The 22992-nt window shown below is 36.6% G+C and overlaps 32 protein-coding genes and 1 pseudogene across 33 annotated transcripts in view; all 33 read left to right on the top strand.

Annotated features, from left to right (window-relative positions):
- The window catches only part of pcdh2g1.1 (protocadherin 2 gamma 1.1), a 226530-nt gene that overhangs the window by 179841 nt on the left and 23697 nt on the right, over nucleotides 1-22992 (top strand). The window lies entirely within an intron of this gene.
- Nucleotides 1-22992, top strand: part of pcdh2g1.2 (protocadherin 2 gamma 1.2) — a 222937-nt gene that overhangs the window by 176248 nt on the left and 23697 nt on the right. The gene's annotated exons all lie outside the window — the stretch shown is intronic.
- pcdh2g2.2 (protocadherin 2 gamma 2.2) overlaps nucleotides 1-22992 on the top strand; it is a 214072-nt gene that overhangs the window by 167383 nt on the left and 23697 nt on the right. The window lies entirely within an intron of this gene.
- Nucleotides 1-22992, top strand: part of pcdh2g3 (protocadherin 2 gamma 3) — a 206322-nt gene that overhangs the window by 159633 nt on the left and 23697 nt on the right. The gene's annotated exons all lie outside the window — the stretch shown is intronic.
- Nucleotides 1-22992, top strand: part of pcdh2g4 (protocadherin 2 gamma 4) — a 201455-nt gene that overhangs the window by 154766 nt on the left and 23697 nt on the right. The gene's annotated exons all lie outside the window — the stretch shown is intronic.
- pcdh2g7 (protocadherin 2 gamma 7) overlaps nucleotides 1-22992 on the top strand; it is a 193694-nt gene that overhangs the window by 147005 nt on the left and 23697 nt on the right. The gene's annotated exons all lie outside the window — the stretch shown is intronic.
- The window catches only part of pcdh2g8 (protocadherin 2 gamma 8), a 183334-nt gene that overhangs the window by 136645 nt on the left and 23697 nt on the right, over nucleotides 1-22992 (top strand). The gene's annotated exons all lie outside the window — the stretch shown is intronic.
- pcdh2g9 (protocadherin 2 gamma 9) overlaps nucleotides 1-22992 on the top strand; it is a 178409-nt gene that overhangs the window by 131720 nt on the left and 23697 nt on the right. The window lies entirely within an intron of this gene.
- The window catches only part of pcdh2g10 (protocadherin 2 gamma 10), a 173301-nt gene that overhangs the window by 126612 nt on the left and 23697 nt on the right, over nucleotides 1-22992 (top strand). The gene's annotated exons all lie outside the window — the stretch shown is intronic.
- The window catches only part of pcdh2gp1 (protocadherin 2 gamma pseudogene 1), a 169187-nt pseudogene that overhangs the window by 122498 nt on the left and 23697 nt on the right, over nucleotides 1-22992 (top strand). The window lies entirely within an intron of this gene.
- Nucleotides 1-22992, top strand: part of pcdh2g11 (protocadherin 2 gamma 11) — a 160889-nt gene that overhangs the window by 114200 nt on the left and 23697 nt on the right. The gene's annotated exons all lie outside the window — the stretch shown is intronic.
- The window catches only part of pcdh2g12 (protocadherin 2 gamma 12), a 156658-nt gene that overhangs the window by 109969 nt on the left and 23697 nt on the right, over nucleotides 1-22992 (top strand). The window lies entirely within an intron of this gene.
- Nucleotides 1-22992, top strand: part of pcdh2g13 (protocadherin 2 gamma 13) — a 152532-nt gene that overhangs the window by 105843 nt on the left and 23697 nt on the right. The gene's annotated exons all lie outside the window — the stretch shown is intronic.
- pcdh2g14 (protocadherin 2 gamma 14) overlaps nucleotides 1-22992 on the top strand; it is a 146523-nt gene that overhangs the window by 99834 nt on the left and 23697 nt on the right. The window lies entirely within an intron of this gene.
- The window catches only part of pcdh2g15 (protocadherin 2 gamma 15), a 127985-nt gene that overhangs the window by 81296 nt on the left and 23697 nt on the right, over nucleotides 1-22992 (top strand). The window lies entirely within an intron of this gene.
- Nucleotides 1-22992, top strand: part of pcdh2g16 (protocadherin 2 gamma 16) — a 124484-nt gene that overhangs the window by 77795 nt on the left and 23697 nt on the right. The gene's annotated exons all lie outside the window — the stretch shown is intronic.
- Nucleotides 1-22992, top strand: part of pcdh2g17 (protocadherin 2 gamma 17) — a 121366-nt gene that overhangs the window by 74677 nt on the left and 23697 nt on the right. The window lies entirely within an intron of this gene.
- The window catches only part of pcdh2g22 (protocadherin 2 gamma 22), a 110450-nt gene that overhangs the window by 63761 nt on the left and 23697 nt on the right, over nucleotides 1-22992 (top strand). The gene's annotated exons all lie outside the window — the stretch shown is intronic.
- Nucleotides 1-22992, top strand: part of pcdh2g19 (protocadherin 2 gamma 19) — a 106883-nt gene that overhangs the window by 60194 nt on the left and 23697 nt on the right. The window lies entirely within an intron of this gene.
- The window catches only part of pcdh2g20 (protocadherin 2 gamma 20), a 103066-nt gene that overhangs the window by 56377 nt on the left and 23697 nt on the right, over nucleotides 1-22992 (top strand). The window lies entirely within an intron of this gene.
- The window catches only part of pcdh2g21 (protocadherin 2 gamma 21), a 99499-nt gene that overhangs the window by 52810 nt on the left and 23697 nt on the right, over nucleotides 1-22992 (top strand). The window lies entirely within an intron of this gene.
- pcdh2g23 (protocadherin 2 gamma 23) overlaps nucleotides 1-22992 on the top strand; it is a 95093-nt gene that overhangs the window by 48404 nt on the left and 23697 nt on the right. The gene's annotated exons all lie outside the window — the stretch shown is intronic.
- pcdh2g24 (protocadherin 2 gamma 24) overlaps nucleotides 1-22992 on the top strand; it is a 90731-nt gene that overhangs the window by 44042 nt on the left and 23697 nt on the right. The window lies entirely within an intron of this gene.
- Nucleotides 1-22992, top strand: part of pcdh2g25 (protocadherin 2 gamma 25) — an 86390-nt gene that overhangs the window by 39701 nt on the left and 23697 nt on the right. The window lies entirely within an intron of this gene.
- pcdh2g26 (protocadherin 2 gamma 26) overlaps nucleotides 1-22992 on the top strand; it is an 82151-nt gene that overhangs the window by 35462 nt on the left and 23697 nt on the right. The gene's annotated exons all lie outside the window — the stretch shown is intronic.
- Nucleotides 1-22992, top strand: part of pcdh2g27 (protocadherin 2 gamma 27) — a 75360-nt gene that overhangs the window by 28671 nt on the left and 23697 nt on the right.
- pcdh2g28 (protocadherin 2 gamma 28) overlaps nucleotides 1-22992 on the top strand; it is a 75360-nt gene that overhangs the window by 28671 nt on the left and 23697 nt on the right. The window lies entirely within an intron of this gene.
- pcdh2g28.2 (protocadherin 2 gamma 28.2) overlaps nucleotides 1-22992 on the top strand; it is a 72185-nt gene that overhangs the window by 25496 nt on the left and 23697 nt on the right. The gene's annotated exons all lie outside the window — the stretch shown is intronic.
- The window catches only part of pcdh2g30 (protocadherin 2 gamma 30), a 68866-nt gene that overhangs the window by 22177 nt on the left and 23697 nt on the right, over nucleotides 1-22992 (top strand). The gene's annotated exons all lie outside the window — the stretch shown is intronic.
- Nucleotides 1-22992, top strand: part of pcdh2g29 (protocadherin 2 gamma 29) — a 65371-nt gene that overhangs the window by 18682 nt on the left and 23697 nt on the right. The window lies entirely within an intron of this gene.
- pcdh2g31 (protocadherin 2 gamma 31) overlaps nucleotides 1-22992 on the top strand; it is a 62172-nt gene that overhangs the window by 15483 nt on the left and 23697 nt on the right. The window lies entirely within an intron of this gene.
- Nucleotides 1-22992, top strand: part of pcdh2g32 (protocadherin 2 gamma 32) — a 59076-nt gene that overhangs the window by 12387 nt on the left and 23697 nt on the right. The window lies entirely within an intron of this gene.
- The window catches only part of pcdh2g6 (protocadherin 2 gamma 6), a 40607-nt gene continuing 23697 nt past the window's right edge, over nucleotides 6083-22992 (top strand). Inside the window, exon 1 of the mRNA NM_001024179.3 lies at nucleotides 6083-8524. Coding sequence (NP_001019350.2) covers nucleotides 6083-8524 — 2442 coding nt within the window. The remainder of the gene's footprint in view (nucleotides 8525-22992) is intronic.

The raw sequence follows: 22992 nt of genomic DNA, 5'->3' as shown, positions 1-22992 counted from the left end.
ATGAGGGTCCAACAACACATCTGCTGTTGCATCAATCTAATCAAATCTGTTTTTGTCTCTTCTCTTTTTTTTTCATGTCCGTGTTGCTGCTGATGCTGTGAAATCTTCGCCTGCTGCTCACTTGTCTGATCCTCACCCATATCTGCAAATCAAGGTAAGAAGTGCAATCTGTAACACGTAATTACTCATATTTGTGAAGTTTTATTCACAAATAAGGGTCAAATTTGGAATACATTTAATTCTTCTAAAGGATTAGTTTGCATTTGACAACTTATCATAGTTTGCAATGCATTTATTTCTAGCTGCAATCAGCAATTTACATTGCTAATCAAGAATTCATATTTTTTGGAGTCTTTAAATCCTTGTTTTTATAAAAGACATCCTTAGTGCTTGCAAATTGTTTTGTAGATCACTTCAAAGTGTGTTTATTTAATACAATTAATTTCAAGTGGGTGCATTTTTACTGTTTGCACAGTGCTTTTCACAATATTTATCGTTCTAGAGGAGCTTTACAAAAAACGTGCACATTATTACTACGTTATAGTCCAAATTAGAAAGGTGAAGGGGTTTTATATGAGTGGTCAGACAGTATATAAGATGGTTTATGAGTTTTCACTAACCATTTTGTCTTAAATCTAGTTGTTTATTAACTGATTGATGGGTGCTTAAGGGAAATGTATCATTCCAAAACTTAGAATATATTAACAAATAAGAAATTACAAGATGTGTCCAAACATTTGACTGGAAGCAAACACTATATTAAAAACAGTTATAAAAGCCACATCACATGGTCTGATCATCTACACCAGGGGTGGCCAACCCTGTTCCTGGAGAGCCACCTTCCTGCAGGTTTCATTTGCAACCCATATCAAACACACCTGCCTGTAATTATCAAGTGGTGTTCAGGCTCTAATTAATTGGTTCAGGTGTGTTTGATATGGGTAGCAACTGAAATCTGCAGGAAGGTAGATCTCCAGGAACAGGGTTGGCCACCCCTGATCTACACTCAAAACGTTTAAGCTCTGCCATACTTAGTTTCACATGCTTTCATTGTGTGCACCTTAAAAAACCAACAATTATACATTCTACAGCTTTTGCAGTAATTGCAATGGTCTCTAAAACAGGTTTTAATGCACTTTATAATTTTTTCAGTCACACAATATTTCATTTTCATAATAAAATATAAAGCATTTTGTAATTTTCCATAATTTTCTATAAAATTTATTTAGGTATGTAATGTATTGATATAAATTACTGACTTAATAAGGTTTTATTTACATGTTTATTGTTCACATGTGATTTAATAGTGTTCTGAATCACGCATTGCATACGCTATAGTTAAATTAAATGTCTGTATATTAGCATTCTGGTTATAAAAGTGCCACCACACTTTAGTTTTTTCCTATATTGCTTGCTTACAGTGTACTGTTTTTAAATGCTGCAATTTTCAAAAATGCTTCTATTTCAAAAATTGAAATAGAAATGTTCGGTTTAAGTGTCAGTGTGGTTTGACTGGGGCTGTTGGATGTAATAGCTGCTTCATATAGTTTATGATGTCATAAGACTGCAGTGTTGTTTCATTGTTTGTTGGAAGAGGGTTGCTGGCTGGTTTATTGGTAACTGACTGGATTAGATCTGTATGTGTACTTGTTTTTATATCCCAGTGGGAACTTAAACCTAAATGCACACAGACTCACGGGTACTCACCACAATTTCGGTCCCCGATGGTAAACATGCATGTAAATTACACAGAATTAAATAATCTGATGATGTGAAAGTGCAGATTGTTTCCTATGCGGGTTGGGGTAGATGAGAGAATATACGGTTTTTAACATCATTACATTATATGCTGGGATATACACTCTCAAAAATAAAGGTACAAGAGTTGTCACTGGGGCAGTACCTTTTTAAAAGATACATATTTGTTCCCAAATAGTCCATAGTGGGACCTAAAAGGTGCATATTAGTACCCAAATGTACCTAAAAGGTGCATATTAGTACCCAAATGTACCTAAAAAGTGCATATTAGTATCCAAATGTACCTAAAAAGTGCATATAAGTACCTACAAAGTGCATATTATTACCCAAATGTACCTAAAACGTGCATATTAGTACCCAAATGTACCTAAAAGGTGCATATTAGTACTCAAATGTACATAAAAGGTGCATATTCGTACCCAATTGTACCTAAAAGGTCCATATTAGTACCCAAATGTACCCAAAAAGTGGATATAAATACCTAAAAAGTGCATATTAGTACCCAAATGTACCTAAAAAGTGCATATTAGTACCCAAATGTACCTAAAAAGTGCATATTAGTACTCAAATGTACCTAAAAAGTGCATATTAGAACCCAAATGTACCTAAAAAGTGCAAATTAGTACTCAAATGTACCTAAAAGGTGCATATTTGTACCCAAATGTACCTAAAAAAGTGCATATTAGTACCCAAATGTACCTAAAAGGTGCATATTAGTACCCAAATCTACCTAAAAAGTGCATATTAGTATCCAAATGTATCTAAAAAGTGTATATTAGTACTCAAATGTACCTAAAAAGTATCTTTGAGGTACCATTATGTACCCTTCCGGTACAAATATGTACCTTTTAAAAAGGTACTGCCCCAGTGACAGCTCCTGTACCTTCATTTCTGAGAGTATAGGAACACGTCTGTGTCTGTGTGTGTGTCATCGGCTGCATGCAGAAGCAGTGTTTTCGCGGAGTGTCGCTGTCCGCCATTGTAGTGCTGAAACTGGCTATGTCATTGCCCTCCTTCTCCTTCCCGTTGCATATCTAACATGAGCATTCGCGCTCTCTCTCAGCTCGAAAACATGCTTTGTTTACATGCTTGTATATATAATTGCTTGTTTCCGTCGAGCGTTTAATCTTTCCTCTTGCATGTAACACAATTGCTGCAGTGTTTCTGTTTCTTTTGTGCTCTGAAATGTGCATGCGCGTGTACAGCGTGTTTCAGCTCGCCCCTCCCGTCTGCTGCAGAACCCAAAAGCGCCGATCTGCAGTTCAGGAAAGTCACCACTGGTCGGCAGTAAAGATAACACTCACACACACATACACACACACATACACACACGCATATGTCGGTCACATGGTTATGGTTTAAAATACAAGCCTAAGAGGTCTACAAATCTATCATCTGCACATAAAACGATAGATTTACTGACCTCAAATGGTTTGAGTTTATTTTACAATATCATATTTAGATGAATGGACATTATCTAAAAGGAGAATAATAATAATTTTGGTAACACTTTACAATAAGTGTCTATGAGTTAATGTTAGTAAATGCATTAGATAAAAGGCATTAAGAGTGAACAACACTTCTGTTTTGCATTATTTAATATAATAGTAGTATAAACATATTGATGAGTTATTTAATGCATTAATCAACATGAACATGATTCATTTTCATATGTTAATTTCATAAGGCGGAAACAGTCTAATGCTATTCTTCTGTCTAAAAGCTTGTTGGAATGTGAAGTTAAAATGATTGAGAACTGCATGTATAAGATTTTATTAATTTAAAAAGTAGGAAAATGCATGAATTAAAATTTGATATCACACAAATTGTTAATCATTTAAAGATACAAAAATAAAAACAAAAAAACTGTGTAGTTTATATTATTTAAATATATAAATAATAAATAATATCATCCCACAATATCACCAAATATTTCTGATATTAATATTTTATTATTCTTACCCAATTATGGAAACACTTTACACTAAGGGTGTATTAGATAATGTTAGTTAAAGCAACATGAACTAACAGTGAACAACACTTCTGTTATGCATTAATTAATCTTTGTTAATGTCAACTAAACATATATGAATCTTTTATTTAACACATCATTTAACATGAACCAATGGTGAATAATGACTTTGATGAATTGCATCATCTTGGTTGATGTTTACTTACTCATATTCTAGTGCACCTCTTTACATTAACAGCCTAATTAGATCATGTCTATTTACACATACACTGCTGCATTTGTTCATGGATTAGATAACATTATTATGGATTAGATAATAGTAAATCTGATATGTAAACTAAACATTAATGTGTTAATACATTCATTAATACATTAGTTAGCCTGAACAAATAATAAACAAATCTTAGTAACATGTAAGACTTTACAATAAAATTCATAATTCCATTAGCAAATGCTTTTTTAATGGTAAATCATGTTAGTAAAGTGTTAACAAACATGAATAACATGCCGGTTTTGAAGTGTTAACGTGAAAACCTCAGCTTAAACTTGCATGTTATTCATGTTTGTTAACCATTTATTAAAAGTATTTGTCATAAGCAAAGCATTTGTTAATGGAATTATTAACCTTATTGTAGTGTAAACTATTCCAACATTATCTAACATTTCTTCATCACCTGTAGAAACACCTTTTACTTTATCTAAACTCCATCTTACAAAGCCTCAATGATGAAAATGATGTTTACTATAAATGTACCACAATCATGTTGCACAGCTTGCTTCAACCTTAAACAACTCTTTTGCACAATAATAAACCTTTTTACCATAGCTCTTACAGTATGTTCAGTGTTGTGTTTTATTCATGATTAATTTATGTAGCACCATGACAATCCCTGATAAATAAAGAACTAAGCCGAAGGAAAATGAATAATAATAATATAATAATAATAATAATAATAATAATAATAATAATAATAATAATAATAATAATTCATTTGTTCATTCAATTTCCTTTGGTTCAGTCCCTTTATTCATCAATGGTCGCCACAGCGGAATGAACCGCCAACTTATCCAGCATATGTTTTACACAGTGAATGCCCTTCCAGCTGCAACTCAGTATTGGGAAACATAATAAAAATAATAATAATAATAATAATTCATTTATTTATCAATTTTTCATTTGGTTTAGTCCCTTTATTCATCAAGGGTCGCCACAGCGGAATGAACCGCCAACTTATCCAGCATATGTTTTACACAGCGGATGCCCTTCCAGCTGCAACTCAGTATTGGGAAACATAATAATAACAATAATTATAATTATAATTATAATTATAATAATAATTATTATTATTATTATTATTATTATTATTATTAGATTTTTATTTTATTATATATTGTTTTATAATAATGGAACTCAATGGGGATCTAAAACGGTTTGTTAGCCATATTCTTCTAAATAACTTTCTTTAGGAGCAGCAGAAGAAAGGAACTAGTTTAAATCTGGAAATTAATATTTGGAATATATATATATATATATATATATATATATATATATATATATATATATATATATATATATATATATATATATATATATATATATATATATATATATATATAGTAATCCAATACTTTTAAATAAAGAGAAGAATAAATGCATCATGTTGAAACTGCGCCGTCTAGTGGCGAGTCGCTGCAGTACAGAGTTGTGTTTGTATTCTTTATTAATTCGCCCTTGTATCATTTCTTTTCAGTTGATTATCATTACTGAACATCTGATGCGAGTTTATCACATTGTCTGTGTTATCAGTAAATGTCTTCGATGTTTTCTGTGGTCTGTGGCTGTGTTCGCAAATTGCCAGCGTTCCTTTTAGCCCCTAATGTTCTTTATCGGGGCTCGTAAATATTTTAAACCACATGGGATCCCTGGCATGTGCGCTGGAAACAGGTCGACCTGAGCTGTGAAAGTTTCTGCAAGCTCGAGGAGATGTGTGTGTGTGTGGGTCTCTTTCTCTCTCGCTCTCTTACCAGCCCTCGCTCTTTCTCTCTCTCACTCACTATGTGTGTGTGTGCGCGCAATAGGACGGACCTCTTTGTGACTCAGTCTCCGCCCTGTTGCGCAGCGGAGGCGCAGCTAATTCAGGGAGTTTTGGAGAAGAGCTGGATGGAGGACTGTTTTTCCTCTCGTGTAATTTCCCGAAAGGTTTACAGCCATCATGAGTTATGTTAAACTTCTTCTTTCTGTCCGCGCGAATCGGATTGCGTTACGCGCGACATCGTAGCGCCGCTTCGACTGGAATATGGGATCTATAAGACGGAAAAGTTGAAACTTTTCCCCTCCCCTGTCCGCGCATAATGGAGCGCAGCCGCTCATGGCCCGTGCTCTGCCTCGCGCTCTGCCTCATGCATCTCTCCGTGTCGAGCGGGGAGCTCCGTTATTCGGTACCCGAGGAACAGAAGCCGGGTTCCGTCGTTGGGAGTATAGCGAGGGATTTGGGTCTCAGCGCGACGAGGATTACTGAAAGAAATCTAAAAGTTGTGTCGGAGTCTAACGCGCAGTACTTCGAGGTCAATTCTAACGGTGTCTTGGTTATTAGAGAGACGATAGACAGGGAGCGCATTTGCGCTTTAAGCACAACTTGCTCTTTGCACCTTCAAATCCTTCTTCAGAACCCTTTGGAAATCCACAGAGTTCTTATTCAGATTGATGATGTGAACGACAACGCGCCGCAGTTCCCAAACGCGAATTCATCACTTGAGATATCCGAGGCGGCCGCTCCGGGAACGCGGTTCCGCTTGGAGAGCGCGCGCGATCCCGATGTGGGCATTAACTCGCTGCGCACGTACAGCCTCTCCGCGAGCGACTACTTTGTTTTACACGTGGAGACCAAAAGCGACGGCAGCAAATTTCCAGAGCTGACTCTGGAGAAGGCTTTGGATCGCGAGACGATTTCCGCGTTTCAACTCCTGCTCACGGCTGTGGACGGAGGACAGCCGGAGAAATCCGGGACCACCCTTCTGCTCATTAAGATCCTGGACGTGAATGACAACGCGCCTGTGTTTGATGAGCCGGTCAAAAGGGTCAGCCTTTTGGAGAACTCTCCTCCGGGGACACTCGTGACCAAACTAAACACCACCGATGTGGACTCTGGCGTAAACGGGAAGATATCCTACTCATTCAGTAAGTACACTCCAGAGAGAATACTGAAGATGTTCAGCGTCGATTCTAAATCGGGGGAAATCCGTGTTGTGGGGGATGTGGACTATGAGGAAGCAAATGTGTATGACATCACTGTTCAGGCCAGGGATGGAGGCTCTCCCGCCATGGAGGGCTCATGCAACATCAAAGTGGAAATAATCGATGTGAACGATAACACTCCGGAGGTGACATTAACGTCTCTGACCAGCCCCATCCGGGAGGATGCTGACAGCGGGACTGTTATAGCACTGATCAGTGCGAAGGACTTAGATTCAGGGGATAACGGGAAAGTGACACTTAAAGTGTCCCAAGGACTTCCGTTTAAGCTCAAGTCAGCTTTTGGAGAACACTACACGCTTGTGACGGACGGACGTCTAGACAGAGAAGCCATTGATGAGTACACTGTTGTTGTCACGGCGACTGACTCCGGCTCGCCTCCGCTGTCCTCTGAGAAGCGCTTTGCGGTGCGCCTGTCAGACGTTAACGATAACGCTCCGGTGTTCTCGCAGAGCTCCTACTCAGTGGATGTAGCAGAAAATAACGCTCCCGGTACTCCAATAGCGAGCGTTTCGGCGACAGATCCAGACGTCGGCGACAACGCCCGCTTGTCCTACTCAATCCTGCCCAGCAGCATCCACGGCAGCCCCATATCCTCATACGTCTACATCAACCCAGAGAACGGAAACATCTTCACCATGCGCTCTCTGGATTATGAGCAGATGAATGCGTTCAGGATCGAAGTGCAGGTGCGTGATGCTGGCGTGCCGCCCCAGGCATCCAATGTCACCGTGCACGTTTTTGTGGTTGACAAGAACGATAACCCACCGGTTATCCTGTACCCGGCGCACTCTGAAGAGACGGGGCTCCAGCTGACAGTCCCGCATGGAGTTCCAGTGGGCCATCGTGTCAATAAAATAGTCGCTGTTGATTCGGACAGCGGCCACAATGCTTGGCTCTTCTACACCATTGCTCCCGGAGACGATTCGTCACTGTTTCACATTGAACTGCACACTGGCGAGCTGCGTACTGCACAGAAACTCATGGACGACGAACAGGGTGGTAAAACCCACCCAGCATACAACTTCGTTGTGAATGTGCGAGACAATGGCGATCCAGCTTTGTCCACTAGTGTTATGGTCACAGTTACCATCGAGGAGAAAACCCCAGACAAATCGACAGACTTTCGCATGACTCCTCGCAAAGCGACTGGAATGACTGACGTCACACTATACCTCATAATCTCCCTGGGTTGTGTGACTTTGGTGTCGCTGTTAACAATGGCGATACTCTTGGTACGGTGCATCAGGCACAAGGGCGGATCTACATGCTGCTACTCCAGATCGGGATTGCGTTCTCGCCATGCTTACCAGCAGAGAGCAAACAAAGACCTTCACCTCCAGCTGAACACTGACGGACCCATCAGATACATGGAGGTGGTCGGAGGCCCTCAGGAGCCTCACACCAGGACGTACAGGCCCTGCTACTCGACGCTCTCCAGCAGGAGCGACTTTGTGTTCGTCAAGACTCCCATTTTGAGTCACAACAACACGCTTAACATGACTTTAACTAGGAAGCACTTAATGAACTCAACCAATGAGGTGAGAGCACGCTCATCCCCACAGCCAATCAAATGCTTTGCTGCCACTAATGGGGATAAGGATTTACTTATTTTGTTAAAGACGTTTCTTTTGCTCACCAAGGCTGCGGGTTATATGATCAAAATATAGTGAATAGTGTTAGTGAGAAATATTGCAATAATTAAAAGAAATCTATTGGAACGTATTGCAAAATATTACTTATTCTTATGACGCAAAAGCTGATTCATCTACCTCTTTATTTGCAGTCTTTAATGTCACTTGGTTTTTAGAAAATAAGACAATTAATTAAATATATATATATATATATATTATAGAAAAAGGGGGGCGTGGAGACGCAGTGGGTAGCCATGTTCGACTCACACCATGTGGTCGCTTGTTTGAGCCTTGTCTGGGCAAGGTGGCGTCTCTGTGTGGAGTTTGCATGTTCTCCCCATGTTGGCGTGGGTTACTTCCGGGTGCTCCGGTTTCCCTCACAGCCCAAACACATGCACTATGGGGGAATTGAATAAGCTAAACTGGCCATAGAGTACGAGTGTGAACGCAAGAGTGTATGTGTGCTTCCCAGTGTAGGAAAAGCATCAAAACATATGTTGGTGGTTCACTCTGCTGTGGCGACCCCTGATGAATGTCACAGCGGAATGAACCGCCAACTTATCCAGCACGTTTTTATGCAGAGGATGCCCTTGCAGAGGATACCCATCTCTGGGAAACATCCACACACACTCATTCACACACACACTCATACACTACGGACAATTTAGCCTACCCAATTCACCTGTACCACATGTCTTTGGACTGTGGGGGAAACCGGAGCACCCGGAGGAAACCCATGCGAACGCAGGGAGAACATGCAAACTCCACACAGAAACACCAACCGAGCCGAGGTTCGAACCAGCGACCTTCTTGCTGTGAGTCGACAGCACTACCTACTGCGCCACTGCGCCGCCTAATAGAACATTAACATTAGAAATATTCTAATAGGACAATTTTCTGCTCTAGAAATATGTATTATTAATTAAAGTTTAAAAAAAGTCAAGCTTAAACTATTTGTGTGATCCATGACAGTTGTCATGACAGTCCTCATAAATAGAAGGGTCTGAATTAGAGCTTTGTTTTCGCTTGTTCACGTTTGATCCAATGGTGTTCGTTACTTACACCAAACTTTTGAATGAGAGTGTACCACAGATTTGCACAATAACAAATAATCCAACTACACTGTAAAATATTTGAGCTTACATTTACAGTAAATTACTGGCTAATAATTGCATTACTTTTACAGTAAGGTACTGTATGTACATTCACAGTGAATTACTTTTTCTGTAATATTTCTGTAAGTAATTTGGTCACACTTTACAATAAGGTTCATTAGTTCATGTGAATTAATGCATTTACTAAAATGAACAAAAAATGAGCAATACATTTACTACTGTATTTGTTCATGTTAGTTAACATTAGTTAAAGAAAACAGTAGTTCATTGTTAGTTCATGTTAACTCATGGTGCATTAACTAATGTTAACAAGCATGGACTTGGATGATAATAATGCATTAGTAAATGTTCAATTATGATTAATAAATGCTGTACATGTGTTGTTCATGATTAGTTCATGTTAGTAAATGCATTAACTAATGAACCTTATTGTAAAGTGTTTGCAATAATTCTAAATATAAAATAGTGCCTGTTCTAGCATAAACGTTAATGTTTATTAGTTTCTATGTTGAATAAAATATCATTTGTGGTTAAACTCCTATAACTAAGGTGCAAAAGAAACAGGCGTTTTTACTGTAATTTACTGTAATCATGATGCCTGCCTTAATTTCACAATACAATTCTGAAAATGGAAGATTTAACAGTTAAATCCTGTAAAGTGACACTAACTTAATTTACTGTGAAAAATTACAGTAACATGTTGTGAAGTATAATATATAATTTTTTTTTCTTCTGGAGAAAGTCATATATATATATATATATATATATATATATATATATATATATATATATATATATATATATATATATATATATATATATATATATATATATATAAACTACTAATACTTTTTTTCTTAGACTTTACAGACCTGAAACTTGCCTATAGCACTTATTCATTGTTGCTCTTATAGTTGTGTAAATTGCTTCCTTGTCCTCATTTGTAAGTCGCTTTGAATAAAAGCGTCTGCTAAATGACTAAATGTAAATGTAAATATACATGTACAGTTGCAATCAAAATTATTAACCCCCCTGAATTATTCGCCGCCCTATTTTTTCCCCAATTTCTGTTTAACAGAGAGATTTCTTCAACACATTTCTTAACATGATAGTGTTAATAACTCATCTCTGATAACTGATTTATTTTCTCTTTGACATGACGACAGTAATAATACAGTAATGACAGTAATAATATTTGATTAGATATTTCTAGACACTTCTATACAGCTTAAAGTGACATTTAAAGGCTTAATTAGGTTAACTAGGCAGGTTAGGGTAATTAGGCAAGTTATTGTATAACATTGGTTTGTTTTGTAGACTATTGGAAAAAAAAAAAAGCTTAAAGGGGTTAATAATTTTGACCTTAAAATAGTGTTTAAAAAATTAAAAACTCCTTTAATTCCAGCCGAAATAAAACAAATAAAACTTTCTCCAGAAGAAAAAAATATTATCAGACATACTGTGAAAATCTCCTGAATCTGTTAAACATAATTCGGAAAATATATAAAAAGAAAAAAAATATTTCTGTGTATCTATAGATATATGTATATAATGTAGTTAATGGTGGGAAAGTCTCTGTAGTACAGAATCAGCACATTAGATCTGTTTGTATTGGGTTTTGTGACTTGTTGCGATACAGCTTTTACATCACAGGAATAAATTTGTTTTTGAAATGTATTTAAATAGAAAATGTTTTTCAAGTAGTACAGCGTTACTCTTTATCTGCTTTTTCAATTAATCAAACGCAGCCTTGTTGAGCGCTAAATGGATAGTTCACCCAAAAATGAATATTCTGCCATCATTTACATTAGATGCTTCATTTGTTCCAAACCTTTATGAGCTTCTTTTTTCTTTCGAGCAAAGAAGCAGATATTTTGAAGAAAGCTGAAAACCTGTCACCATTGACTTCTATAGTAATTGTTTTTCCTACTATGGAAGTCAATGGTTACAGGTTTTCAGCTGTATCCAAAATATCTTCCTTTGTGTTCAGCAGATGAAAGAAACTCATAAAGATGTTAAAAACCTCTGCCAGGTGTAGGTAAAGAATCTGTTATCATTTTTGGGTGAACGATTCCTTCACAATCTTCTTTCAAAAATCTGATGGGCTATAAAGTTGGAGGCAAAGTTTTAACCTCAGGACCTCACAATGAAATCTCTTTTGTTTTCCCGATAGTTTCTTAGAGTTTCTAGTGTTTTATGAGCACAGTTTTGTTTCATTCAAAGCAGCTGGGTAATTTGTTAAAAGTGCTTCAAGTGTACGTCATGGTGCAGTTTTTATACTGCCAAAAAAAAACTGCAAGAGGCTGGCAGGGTGTGAGTCCTGTGACTAAACAGGAAGAAAGAGAAAGAACAGAGGAAAGATGTGAAGTGGGAACACAGAAGAAAAGAGAGCGCAGATATATTAAGAACAGAAAGAAAAACATTCACCCAAAGTCTTGGGTGCTCTCAGACAAGAAGGGAGGAGAAAATGAAGACACAGAGGCTTAGAGAGTCTTGCGATAACATGAATTTGGGGATTTGAGAGGCGGAATCATGGCTGTCAGAGGGAAAAGACATATTTAGATTAGTGTTTCTTGATAGCAGGGCTCAGATTTTACATGGAGACCAAAAATCTGATGTGTGTGTGTTTTTGGTTATACTGAGTTTATGGCCATAGCTGCATTGAATTATGTGCATTTTACATTCTGGACTTTCTTTTTCAAGCTACTAGAATTAGTTAAAACAACACAATTCTTAAGGTTTTTTAGGGGGAACAACTTGTGCTTTCACACCTTGCTGTTTGTTTTGGAAGCTAGCATATTTGCCCCCCTTGGTTCGGTTTGTTTGGGCATTTGTGAAACCCACAATCGCACTCTGATCCACTCCAAAACAATCGGTCTGAGATCGCCTGAATGAGCTGGTCTCGGCTTGATTGAAACAAACTGTAGAGCAGTTCGGTTGTAGTGAGAAAGCAATACGATCCAGTGAACTAACAAACTAGGCTATATCACAGTGTATTATGGAAAATAATTAGGCATATATATGGCTATAAGAAGAGAGAATGACTTTTTGTTTAACCCGGCTTCTGATGTAGAATCAACATACATACAGTTGAAGTCAGAATTATTAGCCCCCTTCGATTTTTTTCTTCTTTTTTAAATATTTGCCAAATGATGTTTAACAGAGCAAGGAAATTTTCACTGTATGTCTGATAATATTTTTTTCTTCTGGAGAAAGTCTTATTTGTTTTATTTCGGCTAGAATAAAAGCAGTTTTGAATTTCTTATGAACCATTTTAGGGACAAAATTATTTGCTCCTTTAAGCTATATATTTTTTTTCTCGATAATCTACAGAACAAACCACTGTTATACAATAACTTGCCTAATTACCCTAACCTGCCTAGTTAACTTAATTAACCTAGTCAAGTCTTTAAATGTCATTTTAAGCTGTGTAGAAGTGTCTTAAAAATATCTAGTAAAATATTTTTTACAGTCATCATGGTAAAGCTAAAATAAATCAGTTATTAGAAATGAGTTACTAAAATTATTATGTTCAGAAATGTGTTGAAAAAATCTGCTCTCCGTTAAATAGAAATTGGGGAAAAAATAAACAAGCTGTCTAATAATTTAGGGGGGCTCATAATTCTGACTTCAACTGTACATTATTAAGAATACAGAATTACAATCATTAATTATACAGAATTATTAAACCCCCTTTGATACAGCATTTTATAAAATAAAAAAAAAAAAAATAAAAAAAAAAATATATATATATATATATATATATATATTTTTTTTTTTTTTTAAACACACAGAGATTCAAAGCTAACTGTTGCAACTGTATATTTATAGTTGAAGTCATAATTATTAGCCCCCCCGAATTATTAGAGCCCCTGTTTATTTATATATTTTTCCCCTAATTTCTGTTTAATGGAGAGAAGACTTTTTCAACACATTTCTAAACATAATAGTTTTAATAACTCATCTCTAATAACTGATTTATTTTATCTTTGCCATGATGCCAGTAAATAATATTTGACTAGATATTTTTCAAGACACTTCTACACAGCTTAAATGACATTTAAAAGCTTAACTAGGTTAAAAAGGCAGGTTAGGGTAATTAGGCAAGTTATTGTATAACATTGGTTTGTTCGGGGCTAATAACTTTGTCTTTAAAATGGTGTTTAGAAAAATAAAAAAATGCTTTTATTCTAGCCAAAATAAAACAAATAAGACTTTATCCGGAAGAAAAAATATTATCAGACATACTGTGAAAATTTCCTTGCCCTGTTAAACATAATTTGGGAAATATTTAAAAATGTAAAAAAAAAAAAAAAAAAAAAAAAAATCAAAGGAGGGCTAATAATTCTGACTTCAACTGTATATTGTATATAATCAATATATATATATATATATATATATATATATATATATATATATATATATATATATATATATATATATATATATATATATATTGATTATATATTTTTAGGGAGTTCCACCTTTATTATACAGGACAGTGAAGCTGAGACTGGAATGCACAGGGAGCAGAGAGGGGGGAGGATCAGCAAAAGAGAATCGAACTCTGGTGCTATTTGTTGGCGCACTTTACCACTAGGCTAATGGCGCCAGCATAATTCTATATTGATATATATTGAAATGAGGCTATGTATGAGACATTCTTACCTCTGATTTATATTTAGTGATGATGATCTCTGTGGATCCCTTCAAAAATGAAAGCAAACCTTTTCGCTTATGTCTCATTTCTCATAGTCATATATTAAAACAAAGATGTATGACAGCTGAGCAGCAAATAAACCAACTCCGACCAATGTGAGGAGCGTTTACTCAACTGGTTTGTAATTATTTTGGTCTGTTTGGAAACTTTGCCGTGTGAAAGCGAACCGCACCAAGAAAAAGCAACATCGTATCAGTTTTAACCCCTGTTCCGGAACAAAACAATTGATCTATAGGTGTGAAAGCAGCTTTATTTGTTTCATGTTCAGTCCACTAACATTTGTGAAAAGGATTAAGAAGCATGAATATGTTTGTGTTGGGACAATATGAAGGAATTTTGTGGAACCCGGCATATTTGATTGTCTTGTGGTCCTCTCAGCGACCCGTTAGTAGAAGCCATTGATTTTAAGATGAACAGAATGTGCAGCAGACATTAAGAATGCATAGGACTGAATCTCTAAAGCAAGAAGACAGCAGATGGACAGGAAAAGGAACAGCAGGTTTTGGTCAGGGGAAGGAAAAGGCGGGAATGAGCTATAGATGAAGTAAAGAAAGAGGAAGTAGGTAGTGGAGAGAAAGAGGCGGAATAACAGGATTCCCGAGGTCATGCATTGACCCCCGACTTCCTGTTGTGCTCAGCTAATGTTATTGATTCCACACGTCTGAGTCATGTGACCTAATTTGTGTGTCACATCTGGGTGTCCAGAATAAATCTTCATGGCAACTGGGACTTAGAGCTGTCGGGAACACTTTATAATCAGGTCTCATTTGTTAGCATGCACTAAGCTAGTATGTTTAACCTAAAGTCAATATACAGTCAGAATTATTAGCCCCCCATTGATTTTTTAAAATATTTTTTTATATATCTTCCAAATGATGTTTAACAGAGCAAGGAAATTTTCACAGTATGTCCGATAATATTTTTTCTTCTGAGCAAAGTCTTATTTGTTTTATTTCGGCTAGAATAAAAGCAGCTTTTAATTTTTGATTTAACATTTTAAGGTCAAAATTATTAGCCCCTTTAAGCTGTATTTTATTTATTTTTTGTTAGTCTTAAAAACAAACCATCGTTATACAATAACTTGCCTAATTGCTTTATAGAAGTGTCTGGAAAAAATAAAGGGGGGCTAATAATTCTGACTTCAACTGTACATCTAATTTGTATCTAATCTAATATGTAATCTATTTGTATTGGGGCAATGTGAAGGAATTAAGTTAGCTGTTAGTTGTTTTTAAAAATGTAAGTTGATTGAACATAAAACAATTAAGTTGTCCCAAAAAATCCCTCAAGAACTGAGCTGTTTTAGCTAAATTTTGAGCAAATAGCAAACATCATATTTTGATTGCGTTTCACCCAAAATCAAACCTTTTCTCACCATTTACTCACACTCAAGCGGCTTTAAACTTTTATGATTTTTTTTCTTCAGGTGTAGATCGCGAAACAAGATCATTTGAAGAATGTTAGGAAAAAGCAGCTGTCGACATCCACATTTTTCTTCAAAATATCTTCTTTTGTATTCAGTGGAAGACACTCGAACAGTTTTGGAACAAGTAGAGAGTTAATAAAGTAGTGACTGCAGGTCGAAGGAAAATAGTGGATTAAAAATACAGATACTGCACCAAAAAAATGTAGTCAAGGGAAAGTAAAAGTACACATTTTTTAGCAAATTACAATTCCTGAGAAAAACTACTCAATTACAGTAATTGGAGTATTTGTAATTTGTTGCTTTACACCACTGAAAATACTTCAGGTAAAGTATATACAGTTGAAGTCAGAATTATTAGCCCCCTGAATTATTCGCCCCCCTGTTTATTTTTTTCACCAATTACTATTTAACGGAGAGCAGATTTTTTCAACACATTTCTAAACATAATAGTTTTAATAACTCATCTCTAATAACTGATTTATTTTATATTTGTCATGATGACAGTAAATAATATTTGACTCGACATTCTTCAAGACACTTCTATACAGCTTAAAGTGACATTTAAAGGCTTAACTAGGGTAATTAGGTAACAAGACTGGTTTGGGTAAAAAGTCAAGTTATTGTATAACAGTGGTTTGTTCTGTAAACATTTGAGAAAAAAGTTAGCTTTAAGGGGCTAATAATTTTGTCCTTAAAATAGTGTTTAAAAAATTAATAACTGCTTTTATTCTAGCCGAAATAAAACAAATAAGACTTTCTCCAGAATAAAAAACATTACCAGACATACTGTGAAAATTTCCTTGCCCTGTAAACACAATTAGGGAAGTATTTAAAATAGAAAAATAATTCGAAGGGGGCTAATAATTCTGACTTCAACTGTACATTTGTACCTGAAGTGTCCATATTGGTATCTCAAAGGTTGACAAGCTATATTTCAAGAGATGTACTTTTTAGGTACTAATAGATAACTCAGGGACATTAATAAGTAAACTTTAAATCTAAATGTCTACCTTTTTTTTTTTTTAAAGGTACACCCAAATGACAACTCTCGTACCTTTATATTCATTCTGAGAGATGACAATTATTCGGTGAATTATTCCTTTAAATAGTTAAATAGTAATTAATAAATGATGACAGAATTGTATATTTTTGGGTGAACTGTCCCTTTAATAGAGGCTATAGACATTCTTTTAGATCAGGGGTGTCCTAACTTACCGGTGTCCTGAAACGTTTAGCTCCAACCCCAATCAGACACACCTGGGCTAAATAATTAAGCACTTACTGGGCTTTCTAGAAACACCCTTAAGGTGAGTTGAGGCAAGTTGGAGCTAAACTCAGCAGGACACTGGCCCTCCAGGACCGAGTTTGGACACCCCTGTTTTAAATGTTCTTTTTTAGTCTGTAGTCCATTTCACACAGTGATACCGGTAAATATCCGATACCAAAATTTCCGGAACGACTTTACCGGTATATTCAAAAAAGCGCTGTTCACACAGGCGAGGACGTTACGGAAATTTTCCGGAAAAGAGCATTCACACATCCATTCCAAAATACCGGTAAATTCTGACATCATTCACCACAAATGAGCTTTAAACGGCTGCGCTTGTATTTGTAAACATTTGACTAAATTACAAACTCTGTGGATGATCAATATTGTGAACAACTTTCGCAGGATCACTTCAGATGTTCATAATATGTGCGTGTACAGGCGCTCATAGGCGCACGCAAAGCTTGAAGGTAAACAAACAACGACTTATCATAAGCATCTCATCGATGATTATTTACACAGTTGGCATTAAGAAGAACATATAAACGTGATCTGACTAACTTCTAGCAGCTAAATGTGTCTGGAAAAATATTCAAAGGCTTTTATCCTCACAAACCACGCGGACGTAAATGCGTCTGACTGTTGTGATTGGCTAAAGCAGATGTCTCACGTCAGCATGTTCTAGACGTGCACGCGCTTATTACGGTAATCTTCCATCTGCATTCACACAGCGCAGCATTCCGGCAAATTGCCGGGAATGTTACAACTTCTCTTTCCGGAAAATAGCCAGAACGAATTTACCGGTATTTTCAAAAAGGACCTGTTCACACATACAACCTTTCCGGAAAATTGACGGCAATGGTCTGTATGTGTGAAAGGGGCTTGTGTTAAAGTACACAGTTTACCACGGTTAACAAATGAAACCAATCTTTAAAGTGTTACTAATTTTATCTTTAATAGAAATTGGCAGTTTATCATTCTTGTGTGCTTCTGTCAACACAATCTCATGGCAATTCGTAACTTTTGATTTAATGGCTAATTCGAATGAATTCGTATGATCTTATCAATACAATTTAGTTTGATTTCCTGATCCCCCAGTGATGGTTGGGTTTAGGGGCGGGGTTTAAGTTTGCACATTTACGATTGAACTAATGCGAATTTGTCCGAATCAGCCACTAAACTGACAAAACGTGAAATAGTTATGTTTCCTTATGAGCTCAGGCTGGTTTCTGTTGTGGTAAAGGAGAGTGTTATATGAGATCGCTGTTTATTGAAACTGAATTCCAGCGTAATCTCCTGTGTTTATGCCTGTAGAGGGATGAGCCTGAGAAACTGAGTTTTCCTCTTTTTTTTCACCCATTCTCTCCATCTTGGACCTGATGTCCCATCTCTAAGTCTCTAGAGAGTCATTCTGTCTCTTGGGTCACTGGGCTGCCATCTGGCTCTTCTATCATGACACGTGCTCTGTGTGTGTGTGTGTGTGTGTGTGTGTGTGTGTGTGTGTGTGTGTGTGTGTGTGTGTGTGTGTGTGTGTGTTTGTGTGTGTGTGTGTGTGTGTGTGTGGAGGCAGGCAGTCATGATGTGAGTTTCTAAAGAGATGGAAGAATCACTAATGGACCTGAGGACAGAGAGAGGGCTGTGTGTGTGTGTGTTTGGGTGTTTGTGTGTATGTGTGTGTGTGTGGTTAAGATCCAAAATACTGAACCTAAAATGATTGTATTCTTGTACTGGTTTTGGTGGTTTACAAGGACAAATACTTGTAGTCTGACATGGGTAGTCAACATTCAAACCATTTAATCCAGTTTGCCCTTAAGACTATTGAACACCAATACAAAAACACTTCTGAACCACTTTAAATGTTGACTACTGTAGTTATACTCTACGAGGGTGGTTTATGAGGACATGACTTGTTTACTTCCAATTCAACACATTTAAAATCAAACTTTTAAATGAGAAATAGCCTTTTCACATTCAGAATTTGCCACAGGGGGCGGCACGGTGGCTCAGTGGTTAGTACTGTCACAGCAAGAAGGTCGCTAGTTAGAGCCAGTTGGCATTTCTGTGTGGAGTTTGCATGTTCTCCTTGTGTCCAAACACATGCGCTATAAGTGAATTGGGTAAACTAAATTGGTCGTAGTGGATGAATGTGTGTGAATGAGTGTGTATGGGTGTTTCCCAGTGCTGGGTTGCGAATGGAAGGGCATCTGCTGTGTAAAAACATATGCCGGAATAGTCGGGGGTTCATTCTGCTTTGAATGAAATGAGTGTATTATTAAATGAATTGCCACAGGTTTCCTGTGAGGGTTGGGTTTATATGTGTGGTAGGGTCTATAATAAGTGTTTTTACAGTATAACATGCATTACACCCATGTAAAGTCCTCGCAAACCTCCAAAACAACTTTTGTGCTTTAGTTTCTATATTCATTATAGTTTTCTCACCATCTTTTTCAAATTGTGTTCACATTTCTCATGCATCATTTCACCTTCTTTTGTGAGTGAACACCATATTATCTGCCAGAATATTTCATTTCAGTCCAAATCACTTGTATACTTACTTGTATAGCGCTTTTTACAATAATTGTCATTCCAAAGTAGCTTCACAAATGGTGGACATCATTACTTTACAGTCAAAATCAGAAAGGTTATGGAGTTGTGTAAAGGGTTGGCTACATGCCAACAAGGGATAGTTCACCCAAAAATGAAAACTACCTTATGTAATGTTGCCCCAACACAAATCGATTAGGTCAACTTATTCGTTTGTACAAATTTAAGTAGATTGAACATATAATAATTAAGTTGTTCCCCCCCCAAAAAAATTAAGTGTTTAAGTGTTTATGGGTTGAACACAAAAGAAGATATTTTGAAGAATGTTGGTTGCTTTCCCCTATTGACTTCCATAGTAGGAAAATAGATAACAATGGTACCCAATAGGTGCCGTATTGCAGCATTTTTCAAAGTGTTTTCTTTTGTGTTTAAGAAAAGTACAAAAAAATAACTCAAATTAGGTTTGGAATAAGTGAAGGGAGAGAAAATATATGTCAGAATTGCAATTTTGGGGGAACTACCCCTTTAAGAAAACTTTTAAGATTAATAATTAACTAATCTACTTCAAGGCGAAGCAGTGGCGCAGTAGGTAGTGCTGTTGCCTCACAGCAAGAAGGCGCTGGGTCGCTAACTCGATCCTCGGCACAGTTGGCATTTCTGTGTGAAGTTTGCATGTTCTCCCTGCGTTCGCGTGGGTTTCCTCGGGGTGCTCCGGTTTCCCCCACAGTCCAAAGACATGCGGTACAGGTGAATTGGGTAGGTTAAATAGTCTGTAGTGTATGAGTGTGTTAATGTGTGTGAGGATGTTTCCCAGCGATGGGTTGCGGCTGGAAGGGCATCTGCTGTGAAAAACCTGCTGGATAAGTTGGCGGTTCATTCCACTGTGGCGACCCCGCATTAATAAAGAGACTAAGCCGTCAAGAAAATGAATGAATGAATAAGTGCTCTTTGCCATACAGCATTTAATAGTATTTTTCTAATTTGAAATGTAAAATATTAAATAAGAGTTTAATAAGAATCATTGTTATGACATATATGTTTTTAGAAACTCGAAAATAAATTATACAAAAACAAAATACAGATACTTATGTTAAAACAAATATGCTTTACTGCCTTTATTCTGAGCTCAACTGGACATATTCATGTAAAATCCATCTGCTTATTCACCATTATTTATGTTTAGGCCACATTTTAATACGTTCCACTTGTATGGCCCACTTTATCCTCATACTTCGTCTGGAGATTTGTAACTTTCTGGATTTGTTGATCTTCTGCAGTCGTGTTATGAGCGTAAACACACGTCATGATCTTCTACTAGATTGTTTTCATGTTTTCAGATTAACCCATTTCACTTTGATCACGTCGTCGTCTCTTTTCCCTGAAGCTCTCGCAGTGTCCTACTTTTATTCCGTGTATCCTGACCCGTGCTGAACAGTGCTTGTGTTAATGCTACAATCGCGTTGCTGTTGTGTGTGGGTCTCCTGTAGAACGAGCCCAAAAAAAGAGTCAAAAACTCATTATACCCTTTTGTTTTTAGTAATAATGTGTGTATCAGTTTATCCATCGAGCGGCACGCTTGCCTGTTCAGTGTTTATGAGTTATACATGGAAAAAGGACATCTTTAAGGAATCAGGTATACCTTCCTGTTCAGTGCTTTCCTATTGTGTGCTCAGGATATATGCACGTCACATGCAGATGTTTTCCGTGTGGAGGAAGGATGTCTGATGATGTATAAATCTAGACGGTTCATTCACTGAATCTTTCAGAGTTGATATACTGACCCAGATGTTGTTGCCGGATGTAAAGCTACAGATTAAGGCCAAAGGGTTGTGAATTATAGTTGGAATAGGAAAATCAGGCTTCTTACATGTTAACTAATATAATTCAGGATGAGACTTTAAATGAAGTCGGTGTTTATAAGGGAGCGTTCACACACAATGCGTTTTTCCTCTCCAATGAACTACTTTTCTGTTGTTGTTGTTGTTGTTGTTGTTTTAAGCGATGCACATGTGAGCATCACATTTTTTCAGACGCTATGTCAAGTTGAAAGATCTTGAACTTTCACATGCATCGCAGCTCATTACTGTCAGTTCCAAAAGCAGTGGACCAATCAGAAAAGCTTGGAGGCGGGGCTATGTTTGTGAGTTTCTGTTTATAGTCAAGCATTGGCATGAAAACTGTTTTATTTACCGTTATATCCAACACAATCTCACGGCAATTCGTAACTTTTTGATTTAGTGGCTAATTTGTATGAATTCGTACGATCTAATTCGTACGATTTAGTACAACTTGCTCATCCACCAATGACGGTTGGGTTTAGGGGTGGGGTTAGGTGCCACGCCTCCTTTTTAAAACCGTACAATTTCGTACGACTGAACTCCTACGAATTTGTACGAATTAGCCACTAAACTGGCAAAACGTAATCAGGCTGTTATATCATGGCAGAAGAAGCGCTCATCGTGGCTTTGTCCAGATATCTTTAGTTATTTGATATATATTAAAGTGCTTCATGTCCTATTTCTAATGGTCTGTTATTATGGTCTGTTATTACATCTGTTATTACATCATGTTCATAATATCACTTAATGTCACTTAATACCGTTCATTATATCATGTCACCCATCCATGAGAGCAATGCCTCACATTTTAAAAGCAAAGACGCATTAACCTCGAATGAAAAAAATGAATATATATTTTATACACGGATGTCATCTTTGCATATAAAATGACATAACTGAGCGAATGACACTTAATGACAGTTGTCATAAGCATGCATAAGTTATAAATACAACATTTATGGTTATAAAGGTTTCATGAAAGTCTTATAACCACCTACTTCAATTAAAGTTACCCTGATATATATATTTATGTATATATATATATATATATATATATATATATATATATATATATATATATATATATATATATATATATATGTATATATTTATATATGTATATATATATATATATATACACACACACAACAGTTCTGTCTGGTTCTTGAATCTGATTGGCTGATAGCTGTGCGATATTTTGCCAGTAACATCACACAAAGGCCTCTTCACCCTTCACCTCTGTGTATTACTCTGCCCACATACAGCAACCAACAAGCAGTCTATAGTTTGACAAATATTACTGTTGTTAGACAACAAAATGTACATTTGAGGCTTTTTTTTATTCAAGAATGTAGTTGTTTAGATTGCAACTATGCAGTTTATTTGTAAGAATAGTGCCTATTTTAAAATATTTACAACTTCTGAGTCTGCGACCACAGATGGATGACATTGTCTATCCACAAGA

Source organism: Danio rerio, chromosome 14 (assembly GCF_052040795.2).
Source record: "Danio rerio strain M-AB ecotype USA chromosome 14, GRCz13ab, whole genome shotgun sequence".
Lineage (NCBI taxonomy): Eukaryota > Metazoa > Chordata > Actinopteri > Cypriniformes > Danionidae > Danio > Danio rerio.
The sequence above is the reverse complement of the archived record's forward strand: the minus strand, read 5'-3'. Positions and strand labels throughout refer to the sequence as shown.